General features: G+C 42.0%; 1 protein-coding gene across 1 annotated transcript in view; it reads right to left on the bottom strand.

Annotated features, from left to right (window-relative positions):
- Positions 1–6,872: 6,872 nt before the first annotated feature.
- LOC135517663 (thrombospondin-4-B-like) overlaps positions 6,873–25,234 on the bottom strand; it is a 20,600-nt gene continuing 2,238 nt past the window's right edge. The window contains exons 2-22 of the mRNA XM_064942168.1: positions 18,932–19,129; positions 18,193–18,440; positions 17,383–17,482; positions 14,179–14,261; positions 13,826–13,877; positions 13,417–13,568; positions 13,170–13,307; positions 12,826–12,903; positions 12,390–12,542; positions 11,950–12,054; positions 11,592–11,699; positions 11,328–11,487; positions 10,517–10,635; positions 10,322–10,374; positions 9,720–9,913; positions 9,015–9,193; positions 8,868–8,916; positions 8,573–8,769; positions 8,294–8,466; positions 7,961–8,100; positions 6,873–7,767 (exon numbers count right to left, since the gene is read on the bottom strand). Coding sequence (XP_064798240.1) covers positions 7,709–7,767; positions 7,961–8,100; positions 8,294–8,466; positions 8,573–8,769; positions 8,868–8,916; positions 9,015–9,193; positions 9,720–9,913; positions 10,322–10,374; positions 10,517–10,635; positions 11,328–11,487; positions 11,592–11,699; positions 11,950–12,054; positions 12,390–12,542; positions 12,826–12,903; positions 13,170–13,307; positions 13,417–13,568; positions 13,826–13,877; positions 14,179–14,261; positions 17,383–17,482; positions 18,193–18,440; positions 18,932–19,129 — 2,738 coding nt within the window. The 3' untranslated portion in view covers positions 6,873–7,708. The remainder of the gene's footprint in view (positions 7,768–7,960; positions 8,101–8,293; positions 8,467–8,572; positions 8,770–8,867; positions 8,917–9,014; positions 9,194–9,719; positions 9,914–10,321; positions 10,375–10,516; positions 10,636–11,327; positions 11,488–11,591; positions 11,700–11,949; positions 12,055–12,389; positions 12,543–12,825; positions 12,904–13,169; positions 13,308–13,416; positions 13,569–13,825; positions 13,878–14,178; positions 14,262–17,382; positions 17,483–18,192; positions 18,441–18,931; positions 19,130–25,234) is intronic.

The following is a 25,234-nucleotide window of genomic DNA, read 5'->3' on the forward strand; positions in this document are numbered from 1 at the left end:
AAAGGGAGGGTCGAGGTTGAGAACACATGTGGCTGAGCAGGTTAGTGAAGGCAAAGTTCACAGATATTAAACAGGTTCTCACAAATGCTCCAGTGATATTGGCCCGGTTCCAACCAGTTACTTTACCCCCCTCACTCTTACTGTGATTTTTTTCTGTGATTTCACAGATCTGAAAGGACTGGTAAGTGGTGCTGGCTGAAATGGAACCAGACTGAAGGCCCTAAACTAGTTTTGAAAAGCACTGTCCCCAAAACGTCTGCTCTCCGCATGATATGTAGGACATCTATTGGGTGCCTTATCAATAAATAGATTACACAGAGAATGCAGATAGTGTGCAGTTAGATCACTATTCATTTTGAATGAGAGAACTACATTTAGTGCAAACCATGAAATGTAATAATGTGTGAACATGTACTAGTCTGTAGGCCGTTGAAGTAACACAAATAATTGTGCGACATTTGGAGTGAAACAAGGATGATGAGTTATGTAAGAAACGATTCTGCAGCTGGTTTTAGATATTTATAATCTCTGGTGGTCTCTTATATGTCCTTTAGTGTCGGGGAATCAGTCTGACAAGGAATGAAAGATACCAGAGACCAGAGAGAAACCAGTTGCTAAATCATGTAGCCAAAAAATGGAAAGGTGATAGCATCTCCCATAAAGACCATTACAACATGTTTTTTCAATGCATGGTAGGCTACACTTATTCCAAAAAATAAATACATTTGCGAAATCTGTTGTGGTCAAATTACATAGCGGTCAGCACATTGGTTTAACAGCCTAGATTATCATGAACACTAATACATGCATGTTCTTTTAACTCTTTTATGAGCTTCTGGCTATCAGCCCTTTAAGGTAAACATGCTTTGTGTACATGTTCCTGAGAATAGCTGAGTCTAAAGTGCAGTTCATAGTTCAATCCATTGGGTTCTGTTTGTTGCTCTACTTTAAAGATGGCTTTTTTGTGTGTCTGAAATGACACCCTAATCCCTACATAGTGCATTACTTTTGACCAGATCCCTATGGGCCTGGTCAAAAGTAGTGGACTATATAGGAAATAGGATGCCATTTTATGCAAACATTGTGTGCAAAAACAATGACAAAAGCTAATGACGAACACAGTTAGGTAAGAAAAGTTCATTGGGCCGGGTTTACATGATTTTGTTACGCAACTTTGGACAAAATGTCTGACGGGGGTTTCGCAACAAGATGCTGATTTAAACTTTGAACTTTGAAATGGAGCCACAGGTAACCACTGAGAGCCAATGGTTTGCAAGAATCAAAGGCCAGATTCTAGGAGCATATCTGAACTGTTTTCTGAACTGTTTGCTTTGGGTTGCTTCTTCAGTTTGTTGATAGAGCCTTCAGACTAAGTGAAAGAGTGGCAAGTAGCCTAGTGGTTAAGCATGTTGGGCCATTAACCAAAAGGTTGCTGGTTCAATTCCCCAAGCTGACTAGGTGAAAAATCTGTTCATGTGCTCTTGAGCAAAGCACATAACCCTCGTTGCTATGGATAAGAGTGTCTACTAAAATGTAAGAAATATATTCTTATGTGGTTTTGAGTCTTATCTAAAAGGCTTATAAGGCTACAGCAAGAGTAAGATTGTAAGAGCAGCAGTGATGGAATGAGAAAAATGTAAATTATATAAAGTTCAGGTTTCATTTCTTTCATCACTTTCCCAGTGGGTCAGAAGTTTACATGCTCAATTAGTATTTGGTAACATTGCCTTTAAATTGTTTAACTTAGGTCAAGCATTTCGTAGAGCCTTCCACAATCTTCTCACAATAAGTTGGGTGAATTTTGGCCCATTCCTCCTGACAGAGCTGGTGTAACTGAGTCAGGTTTGTAGGCCTCCTTGCTCGCACACGCTTTTTCAGTTCTGCCCACACATTTTCTATGGGATTGAGGTCAGGGCTTTGTGATGGCCACTCCAATACCTTGAATTTGTTGTCCTTAAGCCATTTTGCCACAACTTTGGAAGTATGCTTGGGGTAATTGTCCATTTGGAAGAACTATTTGCAACCAAGCTTTAACTTCTTGACTGATGTCTTATGATGTTGCTTCAATATTTCAATATTTGTGAAGTGCACCAGTCCCCCCTGCAGCAAAGCACCCCCACAACATGATGCTGCCACCCCTGTGCTTCGCGGTTGGGATGGTGTTCTTCGGCTTGCAAGCCTCCACCTTTTCCCTCCAAACATGATGATGGTCATTATGGCCAAACAGTTCCATTTTTGTTTCATCATACCAGAGGACATTTCTCCAAAATGTATGATATTTGTCCCTATGTGCAGTTCCAAACCGTAGTCTGGCTTTTTTATGGCGGTTTTGGAGCAGTGGCTTCTTCCTTGCTGAGCGGCCTTTCAGGTTATGTCAATTATAGGACTCGTTTTACTGTGGCAACAGATACTTTTGTACCTGTTTCCTCCAGCATCTTCATCTTTGCTGTTGTTCTGGGATTGATTTGCACTTTTCGCACCAAAGTACGTTCAACTCTAGGAGACAGAACACGTCTCCTTCCTGAGCGGTATGACGGCTGCGTGGTCCCATGGTGTTTAAGAACAAATTGTTATTTACAATGACGGCCTACCCCGGCCAAACCTGGACGATGCTGGGCAGATTGTGTGCAGCCCTATGGGACTCCCAATCACGGCTGGATGTGATACAGCCTGGAATCGAACCTGGGACTGTAGTGACCCCTCTTGCACTATGATGCAGTGCCTTAGACCGCTGCGGAGCCCCCGAGTGGCACAGTGGGAGGGTTGTCGGGGGTTTAATTACATTTATTCAGCGCACGCAAAGGAACCATGCCTGCAAAACCTGTTACGCACCTGTGTAAGTTAAGTCTGAATACGAACTACTGAGAAGTGTGTAGGAAAGGTGTCAATTTCCTAAGTCTGAATTGGGCCCAAAGTGTTTAACCTAATTACAGTGAGTGTCACACGCTGATCTGTTTCACCTGTCATTGTGCTTGTCTCCACCCCCCTCCAGGTGTTGCCCATCTTCCCCATTGTCCCCTGTGTATTTATACTAGAGGTCGACCGATTATGATTTTTCAATACCGATACCGATTATTAGAGGACCAAAAAAATCCGTTGCCGATTAATCTGTCGATTTTAAATTTTTATTTGTAATAATGACAATTACAACAATACTGAATGAACACTTATTTTAACTTAATATAATACATACATAAAATCAATTTTGCCTCAAATAAATAATGAAACATGTTCAATTTGGTTTAAATAATGCAAAAACAAAGTGTTGGATAAGAAAGTAAAAATGCCATATGTGCCATGTAAGAAAGCTAACGTTTAAGTTCCTTGCTCAGAACATGAGAACATATGAAAGCTGGTGGTTCCTTTTAACATGAGTCTTCAATATTCCCAGGTAAGAAGTTTTAGGTTGTAGTTATTATAGGAATTATAGGACTATTTCTCTCTATACCATTTGTATTTCATTAACCTTTGACTATTGGATGTTCTTATAGGCACGTTAGTATTGCCAGTGTCACAGTATAGCTTCCGTCCCTCTCCTCGCTCCTACCTGGGTTCGAACCAGGAACACATAGACAACAGCCACCCTCGAAGCAGTGTTACCCATGCAGAGCAAGGGAAACAACCATTCCAAGTCTCAGAGCGAGTGACGTTTGAAACGCTATTAGCGCGCACCCCGCTAACTAGCTAGCCATTTCACATCGGTTACACCAGCCTAATCTCTGGAGTTGATAGGCTTGAAATCATAAACAGCTCAATGCTTGAAGCATTGCGAAGAGCTGCTGTCAAACGCACCAAAGTGCTGTTTGAATGAATGCTTACGAGCTTGCTGGTGCCTACCACCGCTCAGTCAGACTGCTCTATCAAATCATAGACTTAATTATAACATAATAACATACAGAAATACAAGCCGTAGGTCATTATTATGGTCGAATCTGGAAACTATCATCTCGAAAACAAGACGTTTATTCTTTCAGTGAAATACGGAACCGTTCCTTATATTATCTAAAGGGTGGCATCCATAAATCTAAATATTCCTGTTACGTTGCACAACCTTCAATGTTATGTCGTAATTACGTACAATTCTGGCAAATTAGGCAGCCCAAACTGTTGCTTATACACTGACTCTGCGTGCAATGAACGCAAGAGAAGTGACACAATTTCACCTGGTTAATATTACCTGCTAACCTGGATTTCTTTTAGCTAAATATGCAGGTTTAAAAATATATAATTGTGTGTATTGATTTTAAGAAAGGCATTGATGTTTATGGTTAAGTACACATTGGAGCAACGACAGTCCTTTTTCGCGAATACGCACAGTATCGATTATATGCAACGCAGGACACGCTAGATAACTAGTATGTGTAGTTAACTAGTGATTATGATTGATTGATTGTTTTTATAAAATAAGTTTAATGCTAGCTAGCAACTTACCTTGGCTTGCTGCATTCGCGTAACAGGCAGGCTCCTCGTGGAGTGCAATGTAATTAGGTGGTTAGAGCGTTGGACTAGTTAACTGCAAGGTTGCAAGATTGAATCCCCAAGCTGACAAGGTAAAAATCTGTTATTCTGCCCCTGAACAAGGCAGTTAACCCATCGTTTCTAGGCCGTCATTGAAAATAAGAATGTGTTCTTAACTGACGTGCCCAGTTAAATAAAGATTAAATAAAGGTGTAATATTTTTTTTTACATTTTTAAAAATCGGCCAAATCGGTGTCCAAAAAAAAGACTACTGTGACGGCCATTCCGATTAATCGGTCAACCTCTAATTTATACCTGTGTTTTCTGTCTGTCTGTTGCCAGTTCATCTTGCTTGTTCAAGCCTACGAGCATTTTGTCTCAGCTCCTGTTGTTCCCTAGTGGCTCTTTTTGTTGTCCTCCTGGTTTTTGACGCGCCCGCCTGACCACTGCCTGTCTCTGACCCTGCCTTCTGTCCTGAACTTTGGCCTCTGCTCTGGATTATCAACCCCTACCTGCCTTGACCTGTCGTTTGCCTTGCCCCTGTGGTTACGATCAACATTGTTACTTCACACAGTCAGCACTTGGATCTTACCTTGATTCCTGATAGTGAAGAAGTATAGGCCTACACCACCATCTTTGGTTAAGGCAAGGGGGTTTTGCTGACCATGTGACCTGTTACGTTACCGCCTTATTCTAAAATGACTTAAATACATTTTTTCCCTCATCAATCTACACACAATATCACATAATGACAAAGTGAAAACAGGTATTTTGAAAAAACATCTCAAGGGTGATCAATGGATACAAGATGCGCCTGAGCTCAATTTTGAGTCTCAATAGTAAAGGGTCTGAATGTAAATATGATATTTCAGTTTTTTAATTTTAATACATTTGCAAAATGTCTAAAAATCTGTTTTTGCTCCATCATTATGGGGTATTGTGTGAAAATTGATCAAATTTGTAAGTCGCTCTGGATAAGAGCATCTGCTAAATGACTTAAATGTAAATGTAAATAATAATATATATTTTTTAATCCATTTTAAAGTAAGGTTGTTTAACGTGGAAAAGTGACAGGGTCTGAATATTTTCCGACAGCACTATACACATTTTGTCATATTTATGGGGTAAAGATGAATGCCAAGTGATCCTGAGAGACATTGACCAAAATATGGATTAATTTCCTTTATTTACTTATCCCAGAGACAGCGTTATCATTGCTGCTAGTGAAACAATTGGAGCTGCTTCAAAAATCATGCCCTTATCCTCTAAATCACTTCAAACCAATGGTATAGCACCCAAAATACAGTATCATAACAAATTGCACATATAATGTATTGGAGGATATTATAGGAATTCTGGTATTCATATACAATTTTCAGTATAATAACTATTTGAATGGAGAATACACACGATACAGCACAATGTGTACATTTAGAGGGTAGCTGTTACTGTATTACAGTTGTATTACAGTTCTACAAAGTAGTCATACAACTGACATACTTTTATGAGCTGTTTTTACAGAAACAAAGCATATATCTAGGGTAATTTAGATTGTGTACATGGTCATGCCTAGTTTTAACCGTAGGCAAGTACATAAGGTGCTCAATCTCCACATGTGTTTATCAGGTCAAGATCACTCCAATAGCTCCCCTCCACCCTCTGATGATGTGTATCCTTTAATATTATGTCTCCAGAAAAACCTGGATTCAAATAGATTGTCTTTTAGATTTTGCCCTACACACTTAGAAAACGAAAAACATTGCAAAAGGGTTCTACAGCTGTCCCCATAGGAGAACCCTATTTGGTTTCAGGTAGAACCCTTTTCTGGTTCCTGGTAAAAAACTATTTTGGGTACGATGTAGAACCCTCTGTGGAAAGGGCTCTACATGGAATCCAAAAGGGTTCTACCTGGAACCAAAAGGGGTTATTCAAAGGGTTCTCCTGTGAAGACAGCCGAAGAACCCTTTTTGGTTCTAGATGGATAACTACTTTTTGGAGAATACACCCCAATACAGCTGTGTGTAGATTCAGAGTGTATCTGAGTTCTGTATTGCAGTTCGATCAAGTATTTATATGCTCAACTAACCGGTGCCCCCGCACTTTGACTCTGTACCGGTACCCCCTGTATATAGCCTTGCTATTGTTATTTTACTGCTCTTTAATCAAAATGACCCCAGTCGGTAGCTTGAGGGTTAAGCCCTCTAGTTCAAAAAAGATATATATATATAAGCAGACTTTATGTATGCCAGTGTCACATGGTCATCCCCAATAATAATAGGTTAACAGGTCAATAGTCTTGTTTCCTCACTTCTATAAATTTACAATTTGACCACATGAACTGTAAGATTGGCTGATGAAATTATTGAGAAAAAAATGGAATCTGTTCTTACAATAAGGCAAGACAAAAAATGATGCAATGTCTCTTAATTTTTTTTATGTGGAATTCTCTTGTCGATCAACCTTACAATTTAGAAAATAACCAACATCCATTTCAAACATATAAACACCTACGTCTAAGAGTGAAACCAGACAAAGGAGTAGATTTGATTTGAGAATCATTTAAATATGTAAAGCATCGCTTTCCATCGGTCTCCAGAGAGTTGCGTCAAGAAGCCGTGATAAGCAATGATAACCAAACTCTTGGTTAAGACGAGGCCTCGGGTGAGGGTTGAGGGGTCAGAGTTACAAGACAGTTAGCCTGGTCCCAGATCTGTTTGTGTTGTCTTTCCAAAATTGCAAGATAGCACAAACAGATCTGGGACCAGGGTACGAGAAAATGGACTATGCTCAGGCATGGCCAAGTCACCATGGTCTGACTCCTCTCTTGTGTTCCCTTTCATGTCCATGTCGTGTGAATACATTGTGCAGAGTGTGGGGCTGGTATATCACATGGGGAATAAATGCTGCTCTGACAGAGAAGGAAGCTTATATCAATGGCTGATGATTGTGTATGTGGATGATAACGCAAAATGAGCTCAAAGAATAAACAAAATCTAGAGTTTGAATTGTAATATGCATGAAATGTAATGATAAATATCATTTTATTTTACTCTAGTAGTCCTCATTCAGAGCACTGAGGACACTGATTTTAATACTCAGGAAGACAATTTGATTCAAAAAAATTGAGGGGAGGTGGCATAGACATAAACAGAAAAAATACAGTACATACAGTATTGCCACTGTGTACACACACACACCACAAAAATTCCAAACACGTGGAGAAACGGTCTTTCTTTCAGACTCTGTAGGATTAGAGACTGTCGTTGACGCCGTGCTGCGTGCTGAACTGGAAGTCCTCAGGGATGGTGTCTTTAGAGGTTAGAGGTCAGAGGTTAAGGGTCAGGGTCAATTTCTACCGAGGGTCAGTTAAATCAAGGATGCCAATGTGACAAATTTGAGTTAAAAACAAATAGCTTGAATATTGTCATAAATGTACAAATAATCTCAGTAAAGAATAAAGGGCATCTCAAATGGCCAGTTTCAACTAGCCTCTTTTACTTACCATTGCAGCGGTACTTTAGGTTGGACCAGATGATGTTTTCCTGAGAGAAACAGAAAACGCCCAGTCGTCCTCCTCTCATGGTGGTGTCAATGGTCACACCAGAGTCAGCCACCAGTTCTGTACCTTCATAGAAACGGGCCCTGTCCAAAAACCCAACAGACAGTCATTCTTGTTAGAAAACTAGAGTATTAGATGGAGCGATCACATCTGACTCGCTCGCTCACTCACTCGCTCACTCACTCACTCACTCACTCACTCACTCACTCACTCACTCACTCACTCACTCACTCACTCTCAGAAGCCATCCTGTGTGCATCATATCAGCTGTCTCACCTGATGTATCCAACCTGGGGCCGGTGCTGCAGGTACCAGCGGTAGGAAACCTTGTCCTTCCAGCCCACGTTCCTGGGGTCCTTCCATAACAGACGCACCTGGTCGTTGGTGTCCCCTGTGTGCCAAAGGGAGTTCCTCAGGTGCTCACCTGGGCCCGACTTAGACTTCACAGCCTGGGAGAGATAGCGAGGGAGAAGGTAAGAAGTAGTAAATACAAAAATAAAAAGACAGATTTCATTGTACAATTCAAGGCACATATACACACACACACACACACACCTTGAGCTGGATGCCAGGCTCGGCCACTGCTCTGAAGGGTGTGGCCTGCCAGTAGGTCTGCTCAGTCTGTTTCCACATGACCACGTAGAAGGAGGAGGAGTCCTGGTAGCCAAAGATGAAGCCTGCGTAGTCATCGTCAGTCACTGTGTTTACATGGAATGTCCCCTCAAAGTCCACCCCACTGAAGGCAGTGTAACCTAGGGGACAAAACAACAGCGGTTACGACGAAATAGAAACCGAGTTGATACAATACGATATATATGATACTTGATAATGATTTGGAAGTCTTTCTTACCCACAGCCAGTCCAGGGTCACTGTTCATGGTCTGTACAATCTCCATTCCCTGTTTAAGATATAAAATGTCAGTCCTGTTGTCAAATTCAAAGCATTTGAACATATTTAGCTTATTATTTCCGGTAGTCCTGTAAATGGCCATCACACCTGATTGAGGACAACCCAGTTGGGGTCAATCTGGGCGTCACCCTCGGGGTCCAGCACCACCGTCTGATAGGCTCTGAAGTCTGTCAGAGTGACCTCAGCGTTCTCTGGACAGTTGTCTATTCTGTCAATCACCTTGTCCTGGTCAAAGTCTGACTCACACACATCCCCAACACCGTCATCTGGGAGGAGAGAATACACAAAAGCTTAGAAATGATGGCCAATAAGGTTCTAAGCATAGGCAATACACTAGTAAAGCAGAGAGTTTAAAGTTTGTTGGGTGGTTGGTTGATTGGTTGAAGGTCAATGGTGACTGAGTATACGTTGTTTGAAGGACAGTATTAGATCAGTGAAGCTACAGTTCTTTTGCAGGTGTCAAAGCTGAATGTGATGGAAAACCTTGTCAGTCCATAGGCGCTTCACTTCCTCAAGTTTTACCTTCAGTTAAAAAATGTGTATACTCACACTGTGTGTGTAGTCAAGTCTCCTATTGTTGTCACACTATTTACAGCACGCTTGGCAGGACACAAACTTACACAGAAAATAGTTGGTCGAAGCCCAAACAGACTGAAACACTAGGCTATAGCTTTTAGGTGATAACTCAAGAATTCGGATTCGGATTTAGAAAAGTATTATTTCCCATTGCTGGGCAATTTGGTCACAGCAGTAATGTAAATTAAAAAGTGTGAAAGAAAGATTACTACTGACTGTTCTCATCCAGCTGGTCGGGGTTGGGCACCAGTCTGCAGTTGTCGGGTCCGGGTGGCAGGAAGTCAGGGATGCTGTCGTTGTCATCGTCATCGTCACACTCATCCCCCAGGCCGTCTTTGTCTGTGTCCAGCTGGGAGCTGTTGATCACGTTGGGACAGTTGTCCTTGGTGTCCTGGTGACCGTCACCATCACTACAGACCAGGCAGGTAACACAAAAGGGGAAGGGACAGAAAAGATAGGTCTTCTCACAAATTTTGTAAACAATTTTTGGACATCCCTGTTAGTGAGTATTTCTCTTTTGCCAAGATAATCAATACACCTGACAGGTGTGGCATATCAAGAAGCTGATTAAACAACATGATCATTGCACAGGTGCACCTTGTGCTGGGGACAATAAAAGGCCACTAAAATGTGCAGTTTTGTCACACAACACAGTATTTTTTGTTCAGCATATATACTGTAGTTGAATATTCATAAAAATAAAGGGATGAATTGACTACTGGAATCATGCATTGACTAAGTCAATTAAATCATGAAGTGGATATTTTAAGAGAATACTTTTTCTAACATCAGATACTTTAAAACATGTTTTCTTTTACCTGTCTTGGTTTGTGTCACAAGAATCCCCAACCAGGTCATCGTCGATGTCGGACTGAAATCAGAGCACAGATTTGTTAAAACACTTTTTGACCTCTCACAGGAGATGACATCTCAGTCGCTCCATATTCCAGTATATATCTGTAAACTGAACAGGTCTCAGAACCTTCAATGGAGGCCTGTGGAGGCAGTCTGACCTGGTTAGGATTAGGAATATCGGGGCAGCTGTCACAGGCGTCTCCCACTCCGTCACCATCCCGGTCCAACTGGTCCCGGTTCACCACCATCTGGCAGTTATCCAGGAAGTTCTTCAAGCCTGGAGACCAATTCATTTACAGAGTTTGAGATTGTAAAGTTATCTGACCAATAGTATCCCACCACTCTGCAGACGTGTTAGGGAAATACATGACAGTGCATAAGTAAAGTAGTCTCTTTCAGGATTACTGCTTTGTGATGTATGCACACCGGGGATAGCTGTTCTAGATATTTCAAGAACATCTGTGAAAGTGTCAAAAAAAGTGTAAGTATGGCCCATGAGAAAAATCATAAAGTGTGATTTATGTGATTCGAAGGCTTACTCACTGATGTTGAATCAATGCATTATTATTTAAAAGCAAACTGCACGGGGTTGATGCTCTTTACGTTGATATTCTGTTTCTAATAATTCACTAGTTGTGCCACAGGCAGGCGCTGTTGCATTTGTCATCTGAGTAAAGTGTTTGTGCAGAAGGCCCTAGGTGTGTCATTTCTCGTTTATCTCAGGGAAGCAACAGTACTGTGATCATTGCATAAAGGTCAAGTGGTCTGTAGACAGAGTCTGTAAAAAGAAACCCAGACAGTCATGTACTGTATCAAAGAGTGAGGAGGACAAAGGCATACTGTGTGTTTGTGTGTGTTTAGTAATGGGATCAGGGTAGGGTTGGTGTTTTGGTGTTTTCTAGTCAAACGGCTGTTGTATCAGACTACTGTGACGCTAGTTAGGTGGTAGGGATGTGTCAGTGTACGCACCGTCTCCATCCATGTCATCATCGCAGGCGTCTCCTTTCCTGTCACCGTCAGTGTCCCTCTGATCGGGGTTCTCCACCGTACGACAGTTGTCACAGGCATCACCGTGGTTGTCCTTGTCACTATTCCTCTGGTCCACGTTAGGCTTCAGCCAGCAGTTATCCTGCATGGGAGAGGGGCACAGGGGCGCAGAGAGTTTGAGGGAGGGAGCTGTACTCTCTCTGTGTGTGTTTGTGTGTTTGTGTGTGTGTGTGTGTGTGTGTCTACCTGTTCATTCAGAATACCGTCTCCATCAGCGTCATTGTCACAAGCGTCCCCTTGTCCGTCCTCGTCAGCATCTTCTTGGCCAGAGTTGGGAACACGCATGCAGTTATCCTGACAACCAACAGATTGATTTCGACACACTGTTAACCCTTTAACAGACACAACGTCAAAATAATATGGGGGGAGGGGAAAGGGGAGAGAGGGGGAACGAGGGAGTGAGAAAGGGGGAGAGGGAGAGATGGTGATACAGGAAGAGAGAGAGAGAGAGTTAAAAGCGAGAGAGATGGGGAGGCACGGAAAGAGAGATCACATGTGCTGTTTATTCCAGGATAGTTGTATTTGTTTCAGTTGTCATGGTTACCTTTTTACAGACCATATCCTTGCACTTGAGTTTCTCATCGGGGTATCCATCAATGTCTGTGTCCTTCCCACATAGGTAGCCATTACCAGCCCAGCCAATCCCACACTGACAGGAAAAATAAGAGAAAACACTTGAGGCAGTGTGTGTGTGTGTGTGTGTGTGTGTGTGTGTGTGTGTGTGTGTGTGTGTGTGTGTGTGTGTGTGTGTGTGTGTGTGTGTGTGTGTGTGTGTGTGTGTGTGTGTGCGTGTGCGTGTGCGTGTGTGCGTGCGTGTGCGTGTGTGTAAGGCAGTCAGTAAAAGGTTGGCCTAGTTTTATAGAGTGACGAGTGTGTATGTGTGTGTGTGTTATTCTGCGTCTCTATGTGTGTGTGCGTGCATGCGTGTGTGAGTGAGAGCGAGTTCTGTCAGTGGAGGCTAGTTTGTGATCTATAGGACCCCACCTGACAGGTGATGGAGCCGTCTCTTTCTTGGATACACTGGGCGTTGACATCACAGGGGTTGGTCCGACTGTTACCACAGCTCCTCTCTGGCTTACAGCCCTTCACCTGGCCCCCTATGTAGCCTGTTTTACAGCCCCCGCAGACGTATGAACCCTACGGGGATAATACAGGGTAACAGGCAATGAACAACATATCATACATGTAGTACTTGTACTTGGGTCAGATATTTAGCTTGGAATCCTTTTAACACACATGGTTCCCTTGTCCTATTGTTTAAAATGGAGCGATATTCTATTTGGATTCCAGATACTAGCCCGGTCCCCAGATCTGCTTGTTCTTCAAGTAGTTTCTGTTGTGTGATAGCGAAAGTCATGAGTTGGCCGAAGCAAAAAGATGTGGCGACCACCGGGCTATCAGACAGACACTCAGTCCTTACCACAGAGTTGTGACAGAGAGAGTCAGCAGTGCACCCTCCGTTGTTGGATCCTTTGCACTCGTCAATGTCATCACAGACCTAAGAGATATAGAGTTAAAAAAACGATATAATGATATATAGCTTGAAAAGATGTTACAAGATTAGTTATCCTAGTAACAATGTCACCGGGTGGGGGGTCGATTTCATTTCAATTCATCTTCTTGAATTTACCAAGTTGAAATGGAGGACGACAGCTTGCTGTCGAAACGTTGGTGAGTAAAGGATTTTATTAGAGCTACTCGAGTGTAGCTTTTCGTTTTCATTTTTTCATTAGACCTTGACTCCATTTGGTGATGTAGACTGACCTGTTTGTTTGTCTGTGCGTAGACCACTCCCACCCCCTCCACAGCCAGACCAGTGTAGCCCAGAGGACATGCATCACAGCGAAACCCTGGAGCTGTGTTCACACACTTTACCCCGGCGAAGCAAGGGTTAAACTGACACTATATATAGAGAGAGAGAGAGAGACAGTAGAAGATGCTTGGTTAGTATTTTAGAATGATTACAACCACATAAATACACACAGTTAACACACAGACACACACACCCTACCTCATCCACATCATCACAGCTGAAGCCATCCCCTGTGTATCCATCAGGACAGGGTCCACACTCAACACCCTCTTCCGTCTCAATACACATGTCGTCACGGAAACAAACACCAGGGGCACACTTTGGCTCAATGACCTCACTTCCACCCAGTCCTTCAAAGACACCCAGAGGAAATATATTTTTATGACACTAATTTTCACAATACCAGTGGCTTCTCATGTATTAGTTATGAATGTGTCATAAGCGAACATGCTTCAAGTAAAACTGGGGTCTAGTGATTTTCCTTGTTAGGTCTCATGGTCAGGAAAAAAATCTTGGCCCAATCCATAAACAACATATGACATGAATGCAGAACACATAATACAGAATAAATCATTTGTAATATAATGGTGGTATTGGATGTTCTCACCACAAGCCTGGCACTCAGAGATGGTGTTTCTGAGAAAAGATGTCTCTTTGACCTTTAAGAAGCAGCAGAAACATTTTTATTATATCTTGATTTAACTAGTCAAGCCAGTTAAGAACAAATTCTTATTTTCAATGACGGCCTAGGAACATTGGGTTAACTGCCTTGTTCAGGGGTAGAACGACAGACTTGTACCTTGTCAGCTCGGGGATTCAATCTTGCAACCCTTCGGTTACTAGTCCAACGCTCTAACCACTAGGCTACCTGCCGCCCCAGATAGCATGTTTGTAAATGGACTCAGTGGGTCAGGAGGTGGAGTTTAAGAGTTCCAAGAGGAGCTTGACCATTATAGTTACCTGCTGAATAAGGACATCTTTCAGCTCATTTATCACCTGGGTGAGCTCAAGCATTTGATTGGAGAGTTGCTTTGTGTTGACCCCTGCAAATCAAATCAAATGTATTTATATAGCCCTTCGTACATCAGCTGATATCTCAAAGTTCTGTACAGAAACCCAGCCTAAAACCCCAAACAGCAAGCAAAGCAGGTGTAGAAGCATGATGGCTGGGAACAACTCCCTAGAAAGGGAGAATGGGGGAAGAACATGGGTCATACCAAAACACTTGAGTTGGGGTTCTTGTTTGAGCTACCCTCAACGTACAGTAACAGGGTGAATTAGACAGTATATCTATGTATGTAGTGCCAGTCAAAAGTTTGGACACCTACTAATTCAAGGGTTTTTCTTTATTCTGACTATTTTCTACATTGTAGAATACTAGTGAAGACAGCAAAACTATGAAATAACGCACATGGAATCATGAAGTAACCAAAAATGTGTTAAACAAATCAAAATATATTTTATATTTGAGATTCTTCAAAGTAGCCACCCTTTGCTTTGATGACAGCTTTGCACACTCTTGGCATTCTCTCAACCAGCTTCACGAGGTAGTCGTCTGGAATTAATTTCAATTAACAGGTCTGCCTTGAATGTTTTTCCTTAAAATGCATTTGAGCCAATCAGTTGGTATACAGAAGATATCCCTATTTGGTAAAAGACCAAGTCCATATTATGGCAAGAACATCTCAAATAAGCAAAGAGAAATGACAGTCCAACATTACTTTAACTTCTTATGGCTGGGGGCAGTATTGAGTATAATAATGAATAAGGTGCCCAGAGTAAACTGCCTGCTACTCAGGCCCAGTTGCTAATATGTGCATATTATTAGTAGATTTGGATAGAAAACAGTTTCTAAAACTGCTTGAATGATGTCTGTGAGTATAACAGAACTCATATGTCAGGCAAAAACCTGAGAAAAAATCCAACCAGGAAGTGGGAAATCTGAGGTTTGTAGTTCTTCAACTCTTTGCCTATCGCATATACAGTGTCTATGGGGTCAAATTGCACTTCCTAAGGCTTCCACTAGATGTCAACAGTCTTTAGAACCTTGTTTGATGCTTCTACTGTGAAGGAGGGGGGAATGGCAGAGTAGCATGAGCTGGTCACGCGCGTTCACGTAAGAGTTAGCTCTCGTTCCATTGCATTTCTGAAGACAAAGGAATTCTCCGGTTGAAACATTATTGAAGAATTATGTTAAAAACATCCTAAAGATTGATTCTATACTTCGTTTGACATGTTTCTATGGACTGTAACAGAACTTTTTTACTTTTCGTCTGGCCTGCACGTCATGAATTTGGAATACTGAGCTAAACGCACAAACAAAAAGGATGTATTTGGACATAAATTATGGACTTTATCGAACAAATCAAACATTTATTGTGGAACTGGGATTCCTGGGAGTGCATTCTGATAAAGATCATCAAAGGTAAGTGAATATTTATAATGTTATTTCTGACTTCTGTTGACTCTACAACATGGCGGATATCTGTATGGCTTGATTTGTTGTCTGAGCGCTGTACTCAGATTATTGCATGGTGTGTTTTTTCGGTAAAGTTATTTTGAAATCTGACACAGCGGTTGCATTAAGGAGAAGTGTATCTATAATTCCATGCATAATAGTTCTTTTATCAATGTTTATTATGAGAATATCTGTAAATTGATGTGGCTCTCTGCAAAATCACCGGATGTTTTGGAACTACTATTCCATAATGCGCCAATGTAAACTCAGATTTTTGTATATAAATATTAACTTTATCGAACACAACATACATGTATTGTGTAACATGAAGTGCTATGAGTGTCACCTGATGAAGATCATCAAAGGTTAGTGATTCATTTTATCTCTATTTCTGCATTTTGTGACTCCTCTCTTTGGCTGGAAAAATGGCTGTGTTTTTCTGTGACTAGGTGCAGACCTAACAATCGTTTGGTGTGCTTTCATCATAAAGCCTTTTTGAAATCGGACACTGTGGTGGGATTAACAACAAGTTTATCTTTAAAATGGTGTAAAATACTTCTATGTTTGAGGAATTTTAATTATGAGATTTCTGTTGTTTTGAATTTGGCGCCCTGCACTTTCCCTGGCTGTCATCATATCGACCCCGTTAGCAGGATTCAAGGTCAGTCAATCCGGAAAATGTCAAAAACCTTTAAAGTTGCAAGTACAGTTGCAAAAACCATCAAGCGCTATTATGAAACTGTCTCTTATGAGGACCGCCACAGGAAAGGAAGACCCAGAGTTACCTCTGCTGCAGAGGATAAGTTCATTAGAGCTAACTGCACCTCAGATTGCATCCCAAATAAATGCTTAACAGAGTTCAAGTAACAGACACATCTCAACATCAACTGTTCAGAGGAGACTTTGTGAATCAGGCCTTCATGGTCTAATTGCTGCAAAGATACCACTACTAAAGGACACCAATAAGAAGAAGAGACTTACTTGGGCCAAGAAACACGAGCAATGGATATTAGACCGTTAGTTCCAGACCAATGGACAGATTTCTATCATTCGTTTTTCAACAGGACAATGACTCAAAACACAGCTCCAGGCTGTGTAAGGGCTATTTGACCAAGGAGAGTGATGGATGCATCAGATGATCTGGCCTTCACAATAACCTGACCTCAACCCAATTGAAATGGTTTGGGATGAGTTGGACCACAGAGTGAAGGAAAAGTAGCCAGCAAGTGCTCAGCATATGTGGGAACTCCTTCAAGACTGTTGGAAAAGCATTCCTCATGAAGCTGGTTGAGAGAATGCCAAGATTGTGCAAAACTGTCATCAAGACAAAGGGTGGCTACTTTGAAGAATCTCTAATAGAAAATATATTTGATTTGTTTAACACTTTTTTTGCTTACTACATGATTCCATATGTGTTATTTCGTAGTTTTGATGTCTTCACTTTTATTCTTCAGTGTAGAAAATAGCAAAAATAAAGAAATAACCTTGAATGAGTAGATGTTTTGAAAATGTTTAACCGGTAGTGTACATATGAGCATTCTATCACCATTTAGCTGCTTTCATGAAAAATGGTTTGGGTGACGTACAAGAAAAGGCCTTTCCTCAAAAAAGATGTGTCTGTCTAAACTAGACAGTAGAGACTAAATTAACAGTTTAGGGAAAACACAGGAAATGAGCTGGTTTGTTTATTTGTCATAAACTCTTACCCAGAGTCTGCACCGAGTCTCCTTGTTGGTGGCAGTTTTGTAGAGAGGCTACATTCTCAAACGTGTCTCCCACCACCAGTTTCAATTCCTCCAGCTCCTCCTGTTTGTGAAGAAGTCCAACAACAGGGATCCATTAGTTGGAGTCCGTGCTGATGGATGGGCTTGATGAGGACAAGGTGGTTGTTAGGTTTGTTTTCTGGTTGCCAACTCTAAATTGCTTGACAAATGCTACATTTTTGATAGACAAGGATTTGGCAACATCTTGCATCCAGGCTAGGGTTAGGGTCATTTGAATTTGGAAGGAAGACATATGAGTAAATAAATTACATCCCTGAGTACAAAGGCCACAAAGGTAATGGTTTGGGATGGGTAACAGAAACATCTATGGTTTTATGAGTAAACAAGACAACAGTAAACATGTTGTTCCCAAAGGGAAAATGATTGATCGCCCCCATTCGGCCAATCAGTGTAATTTAGTCAATTCCAGATCTCTATGGCAAGATACATCATTCACCCAAGTTTCCTCAAAATCTTGCCAATCAGTCTAATTATGTAAATGCTGGATCTCTATGGCAAAGTGTTTGTCAAAATGGGTCAGTGTGGTCTGAGATATTGTGTGTGAACAGACAGAGACAGATCTATAGTCCCCCTCCCGATTTCATTGGTGGGGCACAATAATGATTGCATCCCATATGACGTCCTTAATTTGAATAACATCCAACCTGACAATGGTCCAACGTAGTGCACTATACAATGTTAATTGAGATGAGTGCAATAGGTTGCCATTTGAGACAAATACCATAACATCACCTCTGCTTTGCCCTGCATGCTTTTCAGCTCCACCACGCCGTAGCCTGCAGGCAGGCCCTGAAACACGGAGGGGAGATCCCTGACCGTCTCCACCAGTCTGCAGTCCAGGTGCAGCTCCACCGCCCCTGGGCCCTGCTGCATCCCCTTCAGGTGGAAGAGGAGGCGGTGGCGCTGACCGTCCGCCAGTTGGATGTTGTTGAAGGTCACAGAGCTCATCCTCCGATCACTCCTCAGGTAACGCAGCACAGCTGGGAGTGAGGGAGTGAGGGAGTGAGGGAGTGAGGGGAGAGGGGGTGAGGTTAGAGAGGGAAAGGGACAAGAAGAAGAAGGCCATAGAGTGTAAAATTGCATGAGATGGAGAGTGAATCACAGCAAATGCGACAATGAATTGAATACATGAATAATGCAGAAAAAGAAAGGCGAAAGTAATGATTTTTAAACACAAATGAAATGGAAAGAGAGAGAGAACTTTTCAATACCACATTTTACAGAAAAGTGCAGTATATCATGCATCCCTTGTCCTCTGAGCCATTGTGCACCTAATTCTTTGAGGCTGCACTGATGGCCAAATTCGATATCTTTGAATTAATCATGCGTAAAATACAACAATAGCTGTTGTATAATAAAACAATAATATCCGTTGTGTAATAAAACATTATCTTCTATATCTTCAGTGTACAAGTAGATAAACCTCCTCAGTTGGGCATTAAGTCCCTAGCCTCTCCTTCCTAACCATTACCTCTGTTGAGTTTCCCCAGCACGGTGAACTCAAAGTACTTGCTGTTGTCCCGGGGGTTGTACAGACCAAACACGGTGGTGCCAGTCTTAGGCTGCAGTTTAAAGGTGGTGAGGATGAACGCCTCATTCACCCCCTGCTCCACCAGGCCGCCCTGCAGCAGGTCTGGCAGACAGTCCGGGGAGTTTAGGAGATCATAGACTGCAGAGGTAAAAAATAAAGTAAAGTTACACACATGGTAGGAAATGATGAATATTCATTATTCAAATTATTCAAACTGTCTGTGGCTCAGTAGAGCGAGAATAAACAAACCTAAATAGATGGATGGGATGGTTATTGAGCAAGGTGTTTTGGATGTACCGTGGGGAATGTCCACGTCAATACTTTATAGACTAGACTAGGCTGGAACATCACAGTGAGTTTGGGTAGCTGTTGGGAAATGTTAAATTGCCTTCTCAGCAGCAGAATCCATTTCTTCACTTTTTCCTGAATGCTGATGATTTCTGAGCTAGAGGTTTTGATGTGCTGTGAAGAAACTGGTGGTCAAGAGAGAGTACAGATGTAGGATAGTAATTTGATGCACACCAAGAAATGCAAATTTGTAGTGTATTCAATGTTTAAAAATGCAACTAAAGTATGTAATTTCCACTTGAAAATGTCATACTTTATTTGCCCTAACGAATAATTTATCAACCCCTACAAAAAAATGTCCATTCATTATAATCCACATACAGGGCCAGATTAACATATCATTATAATATATTTCTTTAGGAACTTAGTAGGGGTCTCAACTTCCTGTGGTTATGTCAGTCACTGACAGTCACTCAATTAGCCATGTCAGCTAACAATTTTTGGATTGGTAAATTGGTCAAACGTAGCCAAATACCGAATGTGCACACAGGGCAAGTGCCCAGGGTCCCTGACCTCCAGGAGGCCTGAATCCCGCTCAGATATCATTAACTTAGCATCATGACAAAATATGTAGAATTGTAGGTAACTTGCTTTAAAATTGCAACATTTTCTCTACGCCCTATGACAAAATGTGTAGAATTGCAGGAAATGTACTTTCTCCCTGCCATATACAGTGGGGCAAAAAAGCATTTAGTCAGCCACCAATTGTGCAAGTTCTCCCACTTAAAAAGATGAGAGAGGCCTGTAATTCTCATCATAGGTACACTTCAACTATGACAGACAAAATGAAAAACAAAATCCAGAAAATCACATTGTAGGATTTTTAATGAATTTATTTGCAAATTATGGTGGAAAATAAGTATTTGGTCACCTACAAACAAGCAAGATTTTTGGCTCTCACAGACCTGTAACTTCTTCTTTATGAGGCTCCTCTGTCCTCCACTCGTTACCTGTATTAATGGCACCTGTTTGAACTTGTCATCAGTATAAAATACACCTGTCCACAACTTCAAACAGTCACACTCCAAACTCCACTATGGCCAAGACCAAAGAGCTGTCAAAGGACACCAGAAACAAAATTGTAGACCTGCACCAGGCTAGGAAGACTGAATCTGCAATAAGTAAGCAGCTTGGTTTGAAGAAATCAACTGTGGGAGCAAGTATTAGGAAATGGAAGACATACAAGACCACAGATAAGCTCCCTCGATCTGGGGCTCCACGCAAGATCTCACCCCGTGGGGTCAAAATGAACGGTGAGCAAAAATCCCAGAACCACATGGGGGGACCTAGTGAATGACCTGCAGAGAGCTGGGACCAAAGTAACAAAGCCTACCATCAGTAACACACTACGCCGCCAGGGACTCAAATCCTGAAGTGCCAGATGTGTCCCCCTGCTTAAGCCAGTACATGTCCAGGCCCGTCTGAAGTTTTCTAGAGAGCATTTGGATGATCCAGAAGAAGATTGGGAGAATGTCATATGGTCAGATGAAACCAAAATATAACTTTTTGGTAAAAACTCAACTCGTCGTGTTTGGAGGACAAAGAATGCTGAGTTGCATCCAAAGAACACCATACCTACTGTGAAGCATTGGGGTGGAAACATCATGCTTTGGGGCTGTTTTTCTGCAAAGGGTCCAGGACGACTGATCCGTGTAAAGGAAAGAATGAATGGGGCCATGTATTGTGAGATTTTGAGTGAAAACCTCATTCCATCAGCAAGGGCATTGAAGATGAAACGTGGCTGGGTCTTTCAGCATGACAATGATCCCAAACACACTGCCCGGGCAACGAAGGAATGGCTTCGTAAGAAGCATTTCAAGGTCTTGGAGTGGCCTAGCCAGTCTCCAGATCTCAACCCATAGAAAATCTTTGGAGGGAGTTGAAAGTCTGTGTTGCCCAGCAACAGCCCCAAAACATCACTGCTCTAGAGGAGATCTGCATGGAGGAAAGGGCCAAAATACCAGCAACATTGTGTGAAAACCTTGTGAAGACTTAGAGAAAACGTTTGACCTCTGTCATTGCCAATAAAGGGTATATAACAAAGTATTGAGATAAACTTTTGTTATTGACCAAATACTTATTTTCCACCATAATTTGCAAATAAATAAATTAAAAATCCTACAATGTGATTTTCTGGATTTCTTTTCTCATTTTGTCTGTCATAGTTGAAGTGTACCTGTGATGAAAATTACAGGCCTCTCTCATCTTTTTAAGTGGGAGAACATGCACAATTGGTGGCTGACTAAATACTTTTTTGCCCCACTGTAAGTGTTTTTCCTCTCTGCCATCAGTTATCCAACCAATACAGGGCCCCGCAGTTACCTACGTGGGCCCCATACCTCCTCTCCTCCACCCATCTGGTTATTAGCAGAGTCCTCCTGTGGTTGTCGGTTGCAGTAAAAAATAAAATATACAGTTGAAGTCAGAAGTTTACATACACTTAGGTTGGAGTCATTAAAACTTGTTTTTTAACCACTCCACAAATGTCTTGTTAACAAACTATAGATTTGGCAAGTCAGTTAGGACATCTACTTCGTGCATGACACAAGTAATTCAAATTACAAATTATTTACCGACAGATTATTTCACTTATAATTCATCACAATTCCAGTGTGTCAGAAGTTTACATATACTAAGTTGACTGTGTTTTTAAACACCTTGGAAAATTCCAGAAAATGATATCATTGCTTTAGAAGCTTCTGATAGGCTAATTGACATCATTTGAGTCAATTGGAGGTGGACTTTTGCTTGACATCATGGAAAACCAAAAGAAATCAGCCAAGAGCTCAGAAAAAAATGGTAGACCTCCACAAGTCCGGTTCATCCTTGGAGCAATTTCCAAACAATAGTATACAAGTATAAACACCATGGGACCAGGCAGCCGTCACACCGCTCAGGAAGGAGATGCGTTCTGTCTCCTAGAGATGAACGTACTGTGGTGCAAAACGTGCAAATCAATCCCAAAACAACAACAAAGGACCTTGTGAAGATGCTGGAGGAAACAGGTAGAAAAGTATCTAAATCCACAGTAAAACGAGTCCTATATCGACATAACCTGAAAGGCCACTCAGCAAGGAAGAAGCCACTGTTCCAAAGCCATCATAAAAAAGCCAGACTACGGTTTGCAACTGCACATGGGGACAAAGATCGTACTTTTTGGAGAAATATCCTCTGGTATGATGAAACAAAAATAAAACTGTTTGGCCATAATGACCATTGTTATGTTTGGAGGAAAAAGGGGGAGGCTTGCAAGCCGAAGAACACCATCCCAACCGTGAAGCACGGGGGTGGCAGCATCATGTTGTGGGGGTGCATTGCTGCAGAAGGCACTGGTGCCCTTCACAAAATAGATGGCATCATGAGGTAGGACAATTATAAGGATATATTGAAGGAACATCTCAAGACATCAGTCTGGAAGTTAAAGCTTGGTCGCAAATGGGTCTTCCAAATGGACATTGACCCCAAGCATACTTCCAAAGTTGTGCCAAAACGGATTAAGGAAAACAAAGTCAAGGTATTGGAGTGGCCATCACAAAGCCCTGACCACAATCCTATAGAAAATGTGTGGACAGAACTGAAAAAGCGTGTGCGAGCAAGGAGGCCTACAAACCTGACTCATTTACACCAGCTCTGTCAGGAGGAATGAGCCAAAATTCACCCAAATCAATGGGAAGCTTGTGGAAGGCTACCCAAGACGTTTGACCCAAGTTAAACAATTTAAAGGTAATGCTACCAAATACCAATTGATTGTATGTGAAATTCTGACCCACTGGGAATGTGGTGAAAGAAATAAAAGCTGAAAGAAATAATTCTCTCTACTATTATTCTGACATTTCACATTCTTAAAATAAAGTGGTGATCCTAACTGACCTAAAACATGGAATTTTAACTAGGATTAAATGTCAGGAATTGTGAAAAACAGAGTTTAAATGTATTTGGCTAAGGTTTATGTAAACTTCCAACCTACGGGCCGGGACCTAGGGGCTTCATTTTCCTGCTGTAGCAAACTGGCTCAAATTCAGATCCTACATCTGTAGGCTAGTTGATGAGTCAGATGTGGCAGAAAATGATGCTGATGATTGCTGAGAACAAGGGCAGACTGGGACCAGGAATCAACCCTGGCATTTTCAACAGACCGGCCAAGTTTTTTACTTGAGGCCTCCACACCTGCCCATTTTTTTTCCCCCATCTGGACCCCATTTTTTGCCAGATGATAATCATTTTGCACAACAATCCAAGTTAAAAATGAATCTGACAATTTGACATTTGCCTGAAATGCGAAATGGCCAGTCCGCCCCTGGCTGAGAAGATACAGGTGGTCAAGAGAGAGTAGGTTGGTTGATGAGTTTTGGGTAAAACATTTGTACTTTTATCAGAATGTATGATATTTTGGTTAGTCTTGAGCTAGTGGTTTTGATGTACAGAAGGGATACTTTACATAGACTAGAATTGGCTGGAAGATCAAGCCCAGGATTAGTTAGATAAATATGGATAAACTGCACTGTACTCAATGCACAGGGAGTGGAATGTAGAAGCCAGTGAAGAGGTAAGCCCACGGTTACAATTCTAGTTGAATCAAGTCACTCCGGGACACAGCAGGCCTCAGGAGCATGTGCCTTGAATCCCTCCCCACCAGCCTGAGACCCTACATGAATACACAAGTGCCCTAGCAGCTGTCTTTAAGGCACACTATCGTGAGGGCAACAAATTGCTCCCAAATGTTTCCAGAAAATTGCCCTCATATCCCCCCCCTATTCTCAGCCAAGATTGCAGAGTGTGATCCTCAGACAAGATATTGTGTGTGTGTATTCAGCTTCAGACATCTTTGTTCTTTTCTCTTGCCCACAGTCTTTACTACGGTTCCAACTGCCTGGTCTCAGTCTGTTCCAGTCCATCTGGGAGCAGCACGGGGCTTTTAAAGGCGCGTGGTTAAACGTAACTCGAGCCACGATAACAGGCTTCCTTTTCATGCCGTTTCCTGCGCTCAATTTCACCTTTATAAGCACAGACAGACCTGGTTTGTGAAAGGCTTCAGCTTCGCTATTGTCCCCCTCGCCTGTGGAGGGAGGTTAGGCAAACATCGTGACTTGGCCTCAACGTGACTTGGCCTGCAAACTGGGACTGGGGGTGCACCAACAAAACACTTTTAACAAACCCACTCTTATTCTATTCTCATCCATCTGTTCAGACGCACTATGCACACACACTTGCTCCCATCTGTGTGTTAGACTCAGGGCCATGTGTGGGTCAGGATCTCCATGAGAAAGGATTAGCTTTCATCCACACAGCCACCACTTGTCCTCTCAAGATCCATCAAGCTACACAAAACCATGTCCTTCAAATCCACCTAAATCCACATTTTACCATAAAATAAACCACGACAGCCCACACATAAAGTATCACTACCACATAGTTTGTCACACGTCTAGGAGCAACAACGTCTCAGCCTCTAAGTGGTAGGCCACACAAGCTCACAGAACGTGACCGCCGAATGCTGATGTAAGTAGTGCAGAAAAATCATCTGCCCTTGGTTGCAACACTCACTACTGAGTTTCAAATTGGCTCTGGAAGCAACATCAGCACAATAACTTCGTTAGGAGCTTCATGAAAAGGGTTTCCATGGCCGAGCAGCCGCACACAAGCCTAAGATCACCATGCGCAATGCCATGCCATCGACTCTGGAGCAGTGGAAACGCGTTCTCTGGAGTGTTGAATCACGCTTCACCATCTTGTATTCCGACGGATCATCTGGGTTTGCAGATGCCAGTAGAACGCTACCTCCCCAAATGCATAGTGCGAACTGTAAAGTTTGGTGGGGGAGGAATAATGTCTGGGACTGTTTTTCATGGTTCGGGCTAGGCCTCTTAGTTCCAGTGAAGGGAAATCTTAACGCTA

Source organism: Oncorhynchus masou, chromosome 28 (genome assembly GCF_036934945.1).
Source record: "Oncorhynchus masou masou isolate Uvic2021 chromosome 28, UVic_Omas_1.1, whole genome shotgun sequence".
NCBI lineage: Eukaryota > Metazoa > Chordata > Actinopteri > Salmoniformes > Salmonidae > Oncorhynchus > Oncorhynchus masou.